This window comes from Parasteatoda tepidariorum, chromosome 8, assembly GCF_043381705.1.
Source record: "Parasteatoda tepidariorum isolate YZ-2023 chromosome 8, CAS_Ptep_4.0, whole genome shotgun sequence".
Lineage (NCBI taxonomy): Eukaryota > Metazoa > Arthropoda > Arachnida > Araneae > Theridiidae > Parasteatoda > Parasteatoda tepidariorum.
In genome coordinates this window covers 23,220,917-23,236,150 of record NC_092211.1, presented here as the reverse complement: position 1 = coordinate 23,236,150, position 15,234 = coordinate 23,220,917, and the positions used below count along the sequence as shown (strand labels likewise).

Here is a 15,234-nt window from a genome sequence, read left to right as displayed (position 1 = left end):
AGTCTTAGTGGATAAATGTTCTAGGGGATATTTTTTTTAAATTTTTTTTGTGTGAAATATGTTGTTTCAGTTTATAGTAATTTATTTTTCTGTGTTATTGAGTTTTGGAGTACTCGTTCGACGAAAAAATCTCAGAGTTTTTTTTTTTTTTTTCGGAATCAAAGGAGGTTCCAAGTTCATTTGGCAACAAACAGGAGATGATGGATAATAGAAAATCTATCTATTGTCAACAAATTGAAATGCCAAATGTTATTGAAATGCCAAATATTTCGCGATTTGGAATTTTTACGTCAAAAAAGAGAAAAGAAAAAAAAATCTCCATTCCTTGTAGTCACCATTTGAATTTTAAAGCCGGCGTACTCAAAATTTATTCACATGTACACTTCAAAACTCTGCATCAAGCTATTCAGTTAAGAGTTATTCTTCCGAAATAAACAGAAAAAAAATGGTAAAAAACGAAGAATTTTATATTTTTATATAGAACGAACTAGTTTATATTTGTTTGATAATGATTAACTACTTATTTTACTTTTTAACTAATTTTATTACGTAATACCTTTTTTAAGTTAATTTTAAACTTAAGAAAAAAAATACGTCCTTTAATTTCATTTATGGAATACAAAGTGATCTGTAAGGCTTAATTTCATTTTTTTTTCAATAATGTTTCATCCGAGAAATGCTTTGAAATTAGAATGTATATATTCTAGAAAATTGCTTGTATTCATAGAAATTTTGACTGAAGAATAATGCAACGACAAAGAAATTAAATTAACAATTTCTCTACTTATAGATTTTTTTTGCTGCCTTGCTACTTTTGTTAGAATACTAAAGTTAGGAATAAAGGCATTGTCTGGAGAGTTTGTTTGTATAGTTAGTGTTTTAGAAGTAATTTAAAATTTATTTTAATCTTTTTCCTTAAGAGATTAAGTAGAATTTAAAATTTATCTCTATAATACGTGGAGTGAATATGGGCATTATAATTAAATTTTCTTTCTTAGTCTGAAGTTTTTACGATGTTTTAATTAAAGACTAATTATTCAGTTTCCTAGCTGTGGGAAAAATAATTAAGTTACGAAATAAAAATAGCTAAACAATGTCTAAATATTTTGTTCTGAGATAAATGGTACAGACAAAGGCATCTTGATAGGTATTGTCTGATAGAATAGTGAATAGATGTATTAGTAGTAATCAATTATTTATTAACCAAATGTTCACTGCAAAAAATGGTATGTATCTGAACAACGAAAATGGTTGCAACTTGCAACTACTTTATACCAAAGTAGTGTTCCACTTCACCCAGAACCAAAAATAGTTCCAGATGTCGAGAATATTCTTTTCCCCTCCTGAGGTAAAGTACCCGCAACCTGTGTTAGTCATTAAGTAGCACTGAAATTTTTAACTTCATTAAGATATTATGAGCATAAGAAAAGTTCCTTTTATGGTAAAGTATAAAACGAGAGCCAATAATTTAAGATGCATACATACAGTATTTCTTAAAATAAAACTAGATTGTTAATCAAACATGCACGCAGCACAGTGAGAATATAAATACGACTTCGATTTAGGCTTATCAAAGCCTAAGCGGATATAAAATAAATATTATGAAGTTATTTAATACAGTTTACAGATATTTAAAAATTAAAAAAATTAAAAATTAAAATCTATCCTAATTACGCAACTAAAATCAGTCATGTATTTTTTTGACGGTGAACTTTTGTTGCTGTAGGGATTGTTTAGAGGCGTGGAAGAATGCAACTACCTCACTTCAACACTTATTCGATATAAAAAAATGAAAAGTTAAAATCTATCCTAATCACGCAACTAAAATCATTCATGTATATTTTTGACGGTGAACTTTTGTTGCTGTAGGGATTGTTTAGCGGTGTGGAAGAAAGCAGCTACCTAGCTTTTACTCGATATAAAAAAATTGAAAGTTAACATATATCGTAATTACGCAACTAAAATCATTCGTACATATTTTTTGACAGTGAACTTTTGCTGCAGTAGGAATTGCATAGCAGCGTGGAAGAAAGCAGCTTACTCGCTTCGACACTAACTCGATATAAACAAACTATTGGCGATATCAAAAATAAGCTAAGGAAGTTTCCAAAAGTGAAAATAATTCTCTCAATCTGGTCTTGATATATGCCTTCATATTTATTTGAGTTTGTATTTAACTAAACCCTTTAAATTGTTTATGAACTTTCAAATCAGAATTTATTTGAAATAACCCCCAGTTTTCAAACCAATTGGTATTGCACTACATTTTTTAGAGCTTAAAATAGGGTTAACGCTGGGAAACACTTTTTTTCCTGTTCCATGAGATTTTTTAAATGGATATTCAATACTTTCTCAATACTGATTTCAAATCTCCAATCAATTTCTTTCTCCAAGCTTTAGTTTCTTAATGACATTTTTAGTGTATTTTTTGAAGATGCGTACAAGTTCAAAAATATTATATATATGGAAAGAGTAGTTCAAATATCGCGACAAACTTCTAGGGGAGTTGAAGAACATCATCAGGATTAAAATTGCATGGGAACCCATGCCCTGAACCACAGTCATACGCCGCTGGAGGAAAACCCTCTAGGAGAGAGAAATTCGCTGCATGAATCAATTAAGAAATACAAGAAAGATGTCACAATGTTTGACTACTGAAGAATCAGATTTTTTTTTTGTTTTCGCTAACTTGTTCGAAGGCTTTCTCTCTTCTAAGAGATGTTGTCGAGGGTCATTTTACTATTATGATATGTTTCTTTGAGTACTTCTAAATAAGTCATAATTTGGAAGAGCCCATAATCGCGTACGATGAACTTTCCAGGCATGGAGTATTATGCAATTTTTTTTTTTTTGATGATGGGTCCTAACTCCCCTATAAGTTTGTAGTAACATTTGAGAGAACCCTCTGCTGTATATAACATTTTTAAAAATTAACATTATGACAAAAAATATACTGAAACTAGTGGGCTGCGCCCCCTGCTTGCTGACGCTCGCCGATCCCCGAAAATTCAACTCACTTCGCTCGCTACAGCTTAGGTACATTTCAAATGCACAAAATTCGGAGAATTCAAAACAATCATTCAAATCCGCATAACAAATTTTTTTTTTAAAAAAATTACTTCTTTTTAGTAAATACTAAGTCATTAAAATAAATTTGAATTCAAACAAATGACATCTAATTCGTTAAACCTATTAGAAGTGTGCTATAGTATAAAATCTTATGATAAAATTTCTGAAACTGATATCTCTTTAAAAAGGTTAAAATTTAGGCTATAATTTCGTCTATTAAAAATTGAAATAAGTGAATTGCAATGGAAAAACCTGCATAAACAAATAAATTCTAGTAAAACAAATAAATTCGTGATATAAATCAAAAATCGTCAAATAAATTCGTAATATATAAATTCGTGAAAAAAAGCGCTTTCGACAAAGTACTAAAATAGAGATCTATCGACAAAGACTAGTCACTTCTGCCTAGCTTATGCTCTCTCTGGTTATTTCAGTTTCCGTTTTTAAAATCGCTATATGTTGAGCCATCTCAGCTAGATTTGGCATGTGACTTTTTTAGCGGCAATCATTGGTCGATTTTCTAGCGTTGCCATTCGGGGAGTTGTAATGAGGCTTTTTTTTGTCGCCGTGTAAGAGAAATATAGATACAGATGTCATTTAAAAGGAATTTGTAGCCTTAGAAACGGAAATAATTTCAGATTTGAAATCCCCACATCCAAATTTGGAAAGATAAAGTATTTATATAAAAGCGACAAAAAGTTGCCATCCTCCTCCCGATGTAATAGATTAGTGATAATAAGTAGAATAGGGATGAAAGATAAAAGTGAGGATAATAGAATGAGGACAACAGATTCTACGTACTTATATTAAAATACATTATTTCTTAAAAGAAAATTTAATAACGTTTACAATCTGGAAAGAATCAATGCCTGTGAAAAGTAAATATTGCAACCTTGTATCAATTAAATGAATAAACCATGCAATATTTGAATTATTCAGTGAACTGTTATTTTGAGTATGTTCGACTCAATAGAATTCTTTTTTCACTCTGAATAGCGTGAAAATGTCGAAATATGACACAAAGATATCTCCTTTGTAATCACTCTTTAACTTTATTGGAAGCTTTATCGGAAATTCAATTAGTGACAGAGCAGAAACATTTATCATATTTCTTAAGTGCTTGACGGTTAGTCGATATGTGTTAGCTAGGACAAAAATCACTTCATTTTCATTCAAGAAAACGATGTATGAAAAATACTTGTAACAACTTATGGAAAGAAAAGTCTGGAACTGTTTATTATGTCACGTATTGATTTATTGGTTCAAAATTATTTTCATGCTACTTTATGAAGTGGAAACAGTCAATTTGTTTCAAAGTTTCATTAACTTGTTTTTGAGTATAGTTAAGTGGGGTATAAGTATACGTTATTCACAGGGTTCTCTGAAATCACAGTCCTTAAAATATATAGTTTCGATTTTTGCAAGAATCAGTGGGACAAATTTTGCTTTAATCTGATAAAACAAACCTAAAACGTTAAAAAAATAACTGATTTTGCATGTTTTATTGGAGAAAAATAAGATTTGACGATGAAAATCTGTAGTTATAAAAAGTCGAAAGTCTTGCTAAAACTTTTATATTCTTAAAGCTTTGTATTATCATTTCTTAAAACAATGAATTTGTTTTCAAACTTCTTTCAAAACATTTTTAAGAGTTGGTAAAATGGCCTTATTTATGAAGTTTTTTTCTAACCAATTTTTTTATATACTTATTTCTTATTCTTGTTTAAAATATAGTCAGCTGAAAAAGCTTTTCATTCTCTTTTTTCTGATAGAACAATCCAAAATGCAACTTAATGATAAAATCACGTAGTTAGAATGCAGAATATCACGCTGAAATTTGGTATAGCGAAACACTGTTAAACCATAACCGCATTTGTGCCAAGCATCCTGTAAAAAAAAGGTGGTTGTTTTTTCTCCAAAACAAGAAAAAAAACTGTCACAAGAGTTTTATTAGCATAATTTATTTTTCAGCAGTAAAAATACTAATAATATCATGATTTATTAATAATATATATTTGAATCTGAAGACGAAGCACGTGCTTTTTTTGAAAACTAAAATGATAGATAACGAAAACAATAATATCTATTTAGTATGAAAAAAAGTATGCAAATACGGTCAACCCATTTTTTTTTATGTAGGTGTTTCTTATATATAAATTACTGTTTGTGATCATCTGTGCCTTGAAGTAAAAAGTATAGTCAGAACTACCAAATCATGATACCTTTTATAGTGTTTCTGGTTCGATGCGAGCACGAAAAGTCCGACAATTTTTACCGATTTACTTTGGTAATAATTTGTGTAAAATTAAAATAAAATATGGTTTAATAAAATATAAAATATCAGTATTCTGATATGGTTTTTTTTCGATAAAATATGTTTTTCTGTGATAGACTTAGGCAGTTTTATCATGATATCTTAGAGCTTGGCACAAAAACCATTCAGTCGGTTAAATTCACTTTTCAGTTTTGTATTTTTAACTTAATGTGTGATAATATGAACTATAATTTTGAAAACCAGAATTTCGACTCAACCGTTTCCGCAAGAATTATTGAATGACTGGTTAAAATATTGGTTTCATTAACCCGAATTATTGTTTTTTTTTTTTTTCAAAAATATTTTTACTATGCAGTATAGTAATGTTACTAAAAGTTCTTTCTCTGCATGAGTATCATGTAAACTTGATAATTATTAATGTGTGATCCCTTTTTTGTAGTTATTTTGTGACCACAAAAAGTGGTTGCACATTAAGGGTGAACATAAATAAAAAAGATAAAAAGATAAACTTACGAATTCGAATTCGGTACCTAATGGTATTTTTCATTTGATTTAGGTATAGGATTCTGGAAGAGGAGCTACTTGATGGAGATCGAAGTAAAATGATAATTGAAAAAGCAGAGCGAAAAGATTCTGCTTTATTTACTTGCACAGCTGTCAATGACTACGGAGAAGATTCCTTAAATATCCAACTAACAGTCCAAGGTAAGAGATTCAAAAACTATAGTTCAAGGAGTTTAATGAGGAATTAAAAAATAGAAAATATGAAGTCCTGAGGCCTACTTTACAGCTGAGATTTAAATTAACTGAAAATATTATATATTATTTAATGTATTTCAAATTAGTGAAGCAGTTTAGTGAATAATTCTGACTATGATAAAAACTCGTTTAGGCGTTTTCTTGAGACATAAAAATATTAGTCCTCAACGTCTCACATGTTCTATGCATAATTTGATGAAGGATCAAGAGTAATATTGCGAAAGGTATTAACGTGTTAAAGATCTAGTTAGACCAATGTCATGTGACACAAAAATATCAGTTCACAACGTCTCCACGGTCTATATATAACATCATTCGAGATCAGGAGTAATATTCTATAAGGTATTAACTTAATCAAGATCTTGTTGAAACAACGTCTTACGATTTAAAAATTTTAGTTTTTAACGTCTCACATTGTCTATGAATAATGTAATGAGGGATCAAGAGTAATGTTGTACAAGGTATTAATGCGATCAAAATCTCGTTCGGATAATGTCTTGCATGGGACAATGACTTGCGGGGTCAAATTACAATTTTCATATTATTTAATACTTTTTGACACTAACATGGTAGCCTTGGGTAAAACCTTAGACAATACCTTAGGTAAAAGCCTTACATTATTATAAAGATTGTTTTATAATGCCTCACGTATCTATCTTTCACGCATCACGTATCATTAGGACTATACTTTTGCATAATAAAATTTTTAATTTAAGCAACATGCGTCATTATCAATCAACTGATAGCGCAAAGTGTAATAATAAACGTCGACATGCAGTGTCAAAAAACAAATAAGTAAATTATAAATCCACGTGAATCCACTCTTATAAAAGAAATCACCACGAACAATATAGTTCTTTAAAATTTATTTATTCTTGTATGACTTGGCTTTTAGTTATCTCATGAAGAAAAAGTGTGGAATGATAGGTTTCTTTATGGATAATTTACTTGCCATGAGATATTTATGGACATAGTTGTTGAATAATATGTTTTAAATATATACCTATGCCATAAATATCATCGTACCAAATGTGAAAATAGATTAATTCCCATTCATAATGGACATGTGTAAGCTAATAAATTCTTGTGTTTCTCTGGAATGGAATCATCCGGAATAAAAAATGTAACGCTGACAAAAACTGAACACAATAATAAAGTAATTCTACATTTGCTGTTTGTAAAGGAGCAAAAGCAACTAACTTAAAAGAACTTTTAATCAGGTAATTGAATTTTTATTTATAAAATAGTAATATCTAAAATTGTCAAACACACACGAGGTTGTCTTAGGAAACAAAAGATATGCATTTTTTGCATGTTCGTATAACATTTATTTACTATATACTTTCTTTAATAAAATTACGTGTTTTACAGTTTCGATTTATAAAAGCTAAACTATGTTACAAAGGTACATTAAAACCCTACCGTTAGATGAAAACTTCTTGAATTCATTTTATTTTTCTGTTAACCTCACATACACAATTGTTTTACTTTTCAGATATTCCAGATGCGCCTCAAAACTTAGAGATTCATGACATATCTAGCAGAAATTTAAGGCTAACATGGAATAAGCCTTTTGATGGAAATTCTCCTATTCTGCAGTACACAGTTATGTGGAGAAATGTAAACGGTATGTTTATATTATAAAAAGGATATTTAAAAAATTAAATGATACACTGAGAAAAAAAGTATGATCAAAACTACTAGAATATAGTAAAATTTACCGTGTGTCTGGCTGTATAAGAACACCAATAGGATCAGTAATTATTACGAAAGTGCTTTGGTAATGATTTTGGTAAAATCAAAAATAAAATGTGGTGGTTTCATAATGTGTGATAAAATTTGGTAAAAGTAGAAAATTTTGTTAATTTTACCACGATTCCTTACACCATGTCATTAAAATCATTTCTTTGGTTAAATTTACTTTTCAGTTTTGTATTTTTACTAAATGTGCGTTGAAAAGCTCTATAATTTCGAGAACCAGAATTTCCTATAAGCCGTTACCATATGAACAGAAAAGTTATCAAATAAATGGTTTAAATACTGTATATGTTGATATATTTTTTTCTCAAGGAATAAAATAGATACAGTACTGTAATTTTACGAAATTTTTTTTCTCAGTGTATTTATTAGCATTTCTTTTTTTTAATTACATAGTATGCAAAAGAAGTATTTTATTTCCTATGAAAATAAAAACTACTAAATTCTTACGATTTACAATATTATACGTAGCATTGGCTTTTCAAGAGTAATGTTAAAATAAATATAACAAACTATAATATAGAAATAAGGTAACGTTATCAGAACTAAAAGGAAATGATGTTTTTGCATTTATTTTTTGCAACATTTATTACATTATTGACCACAATTTCACCATTTAGTTGAAGCTTTATAAAAAATAGAACTAGATAGTTCTATTTCCAACTAGAGTGCACGTGAAAGGCAAAAAAAAGCGTTCAAATTGAGTGTAGCTAATATTATTCTACTAATATCCTTTTGATTTTCGAATTGTCCGACAAATGAAATACAAATAAGTTCAAGAATTCGCTATAGCCACATTTTGTTTGTATTCAAAGACGGATTTAAATGACACTACCCACATTTGAAAATGCATATACTTTTTTACAGATGATAACTCAGCAGGCGGACCGGTGACAGTTCCTGGCTCGGAGACAACTGTAACCATCAGAGGATTGAAACCGAAAACTAGATATTTCTTCCGGGTCAAGTGTCAGAATTCTTTGGGGGAAAGTCAGTTCGGTGCTGAAGTGGCAGCTACTACACTCGAGGAACGTATGTATACCATATCCTTTCGCTCATGGAAAATTAAATGTAAAGAATAATAAAATTAAAGGCTGATTAATTTTGAGCATAAAAGAATGGCGAGATTAATTAATTTTGAATCTACTATTATATTAGCTTTATCTGACAACAGCAAAAATCTTTCCGGATATAAATAGTTGTTTTAGAACCTATTAACACGTTGAGCGCCATGCTAATTTTACATTTCTTGCCCGTCAGGCTACAACGGTAAATAACTAGAAACTAAATTTGCAAATATTAGACAGATTTTGCTAGTTTTTAAAAGGCTTAGCATGGCATATCTGAAAAAAGTGGTGAATTATATAAGCTTACGAATTGTTTAGAAATAGTAGTGGATGAAAACCTAGTAAATTGAAGTTATTATACAAAGAATCACAATAATTAAGCGTATAATAATCATGTTATACGCTGTCAGCCAGCTGTTTTTCGCGGCCTATCTGAAAGGTCAGGTTCAGCCACCGTAGGGTGACGCGGCCTAAATGTAATTTCAGTGTCAGCCACCGGTGGCTGACTCGGCCTAAATGGAAAGTCCAGTGTCAGCCACCGATGGCTAACGCGGCGCTCAACGTGTTAAGCAAAATGGAACAATTCATGTAGAAGAAAGCTTGTTGCAATTAAGAGTATGACAAGGCGTCATTGTTTTTCCCCAATCGAACGTAATTTCATACGAATCAGGAATTTGTTGAAGACAAAATGTTCGTTTCTGAACATTCTTTGACAACAAGAATTCAAGTAATATATAACTGAAGTGTTTTTAAACTACTGATATCCTATCATGACTGTAGTAGGAACTGTACCGCAATTTATATTCATTGCTGGGACACATATAAATAACAATACTCTTATGCAATAGTTTCACTGTAAATTTATTTATCAAAACGCAGTATTATTGCGCCCACAGCTGTGCTTTCTTTCCATGTTTGTCTACAGGAAACAACCGAATTTTAAATAGCTTATATAGTTATAGCTTATTGAAAAAATATCAAATTGTTTTAAATAACCTAATGGAAAAGCTTTTTTTTTTAAGTAACCTACGAAAGGATGTTTATGGTCGATTAATTTTAAATTGATGGGGGGGGGAGGCAAACGAAGAAATATGCATCGCCGTAGAAAAAAAAAATTATCTTTTGGTTAAGTTTTGTTTTCAATCATCATTTGCTGGATGAATTTGCATTTATGAACTGAAGTTGAAAAGTGAAAAAAAATCAAATTTGTAAAATTGCTTAATTCAGTACTAGCGTACAGATAAATTTCAACTCCAAAACAACCAATTTCGCCCAAGATATCAAATTCCCTTTTATCAAATTTTTCAGAATTTTTTTTTGAATAAAAGTAAGCGGGCCATAAAATTAGAAGACATGGGAAAAAAATTTTAAAATGCACATTTTTATGGTTCCTCCAGGATGTGCATTACTATGCATAAACGTATGAGAATTTCACTATGCAAATTTCTTATTAATTTAAGAAAAGAACACACTTAGTATATGTTTTATTTATAGATTGTTAGATTATCTATATGAAAGACACTAGAAAATATAGTAATAAGCTCCACTTTTTCCTTAGGTGAAAATTTCTGTATTAAATTGTTCCGACATTTTTTCTCTAGGTAGGTCCAAAGTTTTTTTTTTCAGATAGGTTATGATCATTGTTAATCAATCATGATCAAAATTACCAGAATATGGCAACATTTTCCGTGTTTCTGGCTCTATGGGAAGCTCAGTAATTTTCTACACAACTCTTATGTACTGATTTCAGTAAAATTAACAATAAAAAAAGGTTTTATAATGCGTGATAAAAATTGATAAATGTGGTATATTCATCATTTCTTAAAACATGGGATAAAAACCATTTATTCTTTTTAAGTTTGATTTTCAGTTTTGAATTTTTTACTAATTGAATGGTAATATGAGCTGTAATTTTGAAAACTGGAATTTCGGGTAAACTGTTGCAACAGGAATAAAAAAATAATGTATATTTTGGTTTTTATTATAAGAATTATGCTTTCTTTTCTTACCAGAAATGTCAGTACCATGCAGTACTCTAATTTTACCAGATGTTTTTCCTTGTATGCGTACATAGAAATCGCGGTGCTTCCCGCCCAAAAAAAAACAAGAAATGGCTTCCAGAACAATTTTAAAATATAGCTTGTCTTCATATTTTTCCTAACCATCATATGTATTTAGTGAAATCATTAGCAATTTTTTAAAATTTCCTTTGGTAAAATTGCCTTTGATTTTTTTTACAGCACCACGACACCCCCCTGAAAATATAAAGGCTACTGTTGTTTCTTCTCGTTCAATCAACGTTACATGGAATGTAAGTATTAATACTTTTTTTATTCATGGTGTTATAAAATAACCATTTTCATTATATATTTTTAGAATGTTTTTCAAAATTGATGCCAGAAAAGTATCCATATTGGGCTTCACGAACTAATATTTAAGCATAAAAATAATAAAAAAATGGAAGCAAAACCCTTATTTCATAATTCTATTGAGGGAATTGTGAGGTATAAAAACCATATTATAATTAGTAGACAACTGGAAGGAGCAAAACTTCGAAACAAAAATGTAGCACAGACAAAATTAATAACAAACTAAAACGAATAAAAAAAATTTTCTCAAAGGAACAAACGCTAAACAAATTGATGAAGAAGCGAACAATTCAAGATTATGACAGTTACAGTTGATAATCATGTTGCTCACCGTTTCAAAACTGAACTAATATTACTAAAATATTTGTAAAATTTAAAAAAATAAAAATAAATAAAAATAAAACTAAATTTAACACCTACCTGCAGACCAGAAAATGTTAAAAAACGGATGTAATCCAAACATAATTAAGCTATAACTTCATAACTTTTGATCCGATTCAATTTTTGTTTCGATATGTTAAATTAAATGCAAAGATATAAAATATAAAAAGGGAAAAATCGATTTCTTGATGAATTTTCGCTTATATGAAAGTTTTTCGTCGCCTTAAAGCTGTTTCAGGATTAATCAGGCAACTATATATATTTTTTATGGCCGAAATCGAAAGCTGACTTAGTTCTGATAATTAGGTCTGCTTTCTATTTAAAAAAAAGAAAAAAAAAACAAAGTATTGATTGCTTGTGATGAATCTTGAGACATGCATTAGAAAAAATTATATGTAAGGAATATATANTCTTGATTTATGCAGCATCCGTTGTCTGAAATTGTAACTTGCATTAGTTTTCGCATGCTGCAATTCAGTCTAGAACAACTCTTTAAAAAGATTGCATAAAAGTAATATATTTTCTCTCGATGATGATGGGGCTTGAAGCCAAGCTTAGAAGTCTATTAGTATTTGGTTTAGAGTTAAATTAAAACAGAGAAAGGGTAAGATACGTTAAACTTTGAAAGCTGCGTGGGTCTTTTTTAGACCCAAATCAAAGTTTGCAATTCTATATCTGCACAACTGCTTTTCAGAGCTTCTAATAGCTTATAATATTTCGCTTTAAACTATCATATACTAAAACTAATTGAATTTGTAGTTTTTCTTTAAAAAAACGACTGACTTATCCCTGCGTTTTTCTTCTTTTGTTTAAAGGGAAAAATGCATATTCTGATATCTGTAATGCTTTGTTTCGAAAATGTGATTAAGGTAGAACAAGGTAAAGATCCATATATTTATAAGTGGGAGAACAGCCATTCCCTAACACATTTTGCAATAAATAGACACACTAAAACTATATCTATCTATCTATATATAGTATAATGATACTTATATATATATATATATATATATATAAGTATCATTATACTATATATAGATAGATAGATATAGTTTTAGTGTGTCTATTTATTGCAAAATGTGTTAGGGAATGGCTGTTCTCCCACTTATAAATATATGGATCTTTACCTTGTTCTACCTTAATCACATTTTCGAAACAAAGCATTACAGATATCAGAATATGCATTTTTCCCTTTAAACAAAAGAAGAAAAACGCAGGGATAAGTCAGTCGTTTTTTTAAAGAAAAACTACAAATTCAATTAGTTTTAGTATATGATAGTTTAAAGCGAAATATTATAAGCTATTAGAAGCTCTGAAAAGCAGTTGTGCAGATATAGAATTGCAAACTTTGATTTGGGTCTAAAAAAGACCCACGCAGCTTTCAAAGTTTAACGTATCTTACCCTTTCTCTGTTTTAATTTAACTCTAAACCAAATACTAATAGACTTCTAAGCTTGGCTTCAAGCCCCATCATCATCGAGAGAAAATATATTACTTTTATGCAATCTTTTTAAAGAGTTGTTCTAGACTGAATTGCAGCATGCGAAAACTAATGCAAGTTACAATTTCAGACAACGGATGCTGCATAAATCAAGAATAGTTCATTTCTGTAATTCAATCAAGTATATATTCTGTGAAACGAATATTTATTCTATACTGAAACTAATGACCAATCAAAAATGTTGTAGTTCTTCACTCAAACGTTTAAATTGAAGTCTTAATCTAGCTCATTATAGATCATAACACGGTCTTAGAATTGAACAAAAAAAATTTTAAAAAGCCAATTAATTCTAAAAAAGGCATTAAAAACCCCTTTTTTTTTAATTTTTTTGTCCGAATGGTGTATTGGGGTATATACAGGATAATTACAAAATAATTTAGCTAACGTATAAACATTTAACGAGTACACAATTCTATAGACAGGATTAAAACTTCGCATAAAAGTATGCACTTGAAGTATTTCATCAAAAATAGTGATTAAAAAGCTATCAAGCATCCATGGTTTATGTAATACTGACAGAAAGCCAAAGTAGTCAAATGGTAAAAACAATATTTTTTGGGAGTGTAATCATTATATTAAAAACTAAAACTTAGAAACATATAGTATATTTTTAGCGTGAAAAACATCTGCACTATTTGAAGCTGAGAAGAAGAGTAATTTAAATTTTTTTTCATGTGTTGGTAATTTACAAGGAGAGAAGAATTTCTGGTAAAATGACAAAACTGTATGGAAATAACAGTTCTAGTGAAAAAGAAATATCATAATTCTGGTTAATATGTAGCGTATCTACCACTACAAAATTACAACTACAATTCACAAGTATATAAGACATGTTAACTCGACTCTATGTCGGGGTACCTTTTCATAGATGACGGCTGACATGGTCTGTAACTACTCTCCCCACAAATAAAACCAAATATACGATATTTGAACCATACGTTATGTAATTTTACCGTTCATATGGCAACAGTGCCAGAAAATCTGGTTTTCAAAATTATAGTTTTTATTATCACTCATTTAGTAAAAAATATTAAACTGAAAAATAAATGTAACCGACTAAATAGTTCTTACGTCAGAATCTAAGGTATTTTCAAACATTACTAAATTTTACAATATTTGCAGATATTTATCATGTATTTTAAACCCTTATTTTATTGTTTATAAAATCCTTAACGGATCGGTAAAATTTGCTTTGCTTTTTGATGTTCAATAGAGCTAGAAATATTAATAAACTTTACTATATTCAGGTAGTTTTAACTATATTCATTTCTCCGTGTATAAGCACCCTAGTTATAAAATATGTTTAAAAATTAAATTTTTATTCCAAGATTTTTAAAAATTTCTGAATGATTTAAGAAAAAAGTGAACTGATTTTTCACAAAAACTTGTTGACACTATATTTATTGCATTTTAGATGCCGCAACATGAAGAAGGTGGTAACATCGAAGGTTTCTACATTGGGTACAAATTATATGGAAGTTCTGACGCCTATACTTTCAAGCCAATAGAATCTTCTTATGGGAGGTTTCAACAAGTGCTATTGAGTGATCTCAACAGGTTTACGGAGTATAGCATTGTTGTTCAATCTTTCAATTCAAGAGGCGCAGGTCCACCTTCGGAGGAAATTATGTCAAGAACATTGGAATTCGGTAAGTCAATAATATAAGTATAAATTAAAATTACTAAGACAAAAATTACTTATAAAATTAATCTCAATATAAGATAAAAATTAATAAAGGTTGTGATGCCAGTATAGGCATCACATAACCTCTCTCAATAGATAGCTACGAAAAAGATTTAAACAGACCTCAAAACAACTTGGAGGTCCAAAAACATAACCTGCAAATCTTCAAAACAACCTCTCTGTAGCAGGTTGCTACGAAGTTGATTTAAACCAACCTTGAAACAACCATGCATCACAACCATAAAGGTTAAAACTACCATAAATCTGGAGGAAAAAAACAACTACACCTTGATTATAAGCCTTGGGAGGTTGATTTCATAAAGTTGTTTTTGTTGACAACTTTAAATCAACCTCAACAGCTCAAAACAACT

At 29.6% G+C, this 15,234-nt stretch overlaps 1 protein-coding gene across 2 annotated transcripts in view; it reads left to right on the top strand.

Moving 5' to 3' along the window:
- LOC107438034 (cell adhesion molecule Dscam1) overlaps window positions 1-15,234 on the top strand; it is a 104,240-nt gene that overhangs the window by 70,569 nt on the left and 18,437 nt on the right. For both annotated transcript variants that reach the window (XM_071184467.1, XM_016050192.3), the window contains exons 13-17: window positions 5,901-6,049; window positions 7,599-7,730; window positions 8,729-8,893; window positions 11,169-11,239; window positions 14,594-14,828. In XM_071184467.1, the coding sequence (XP_071040568.1) occupies window positions 5,901-6,049; window positions 7,599-7,730; window positions 8,729-8,893; window positions 11,169-11,239; window positions 14,594-14,828 (752 nt within the window). The remainder of the gene's footprint in view (window positions 1-5,900; window positions 6,050-7,598; window positions 7,731-8,728; window positions 8,894-11,168; window positions 11,240-14,593; window positions 14,829-15,234) is intronic.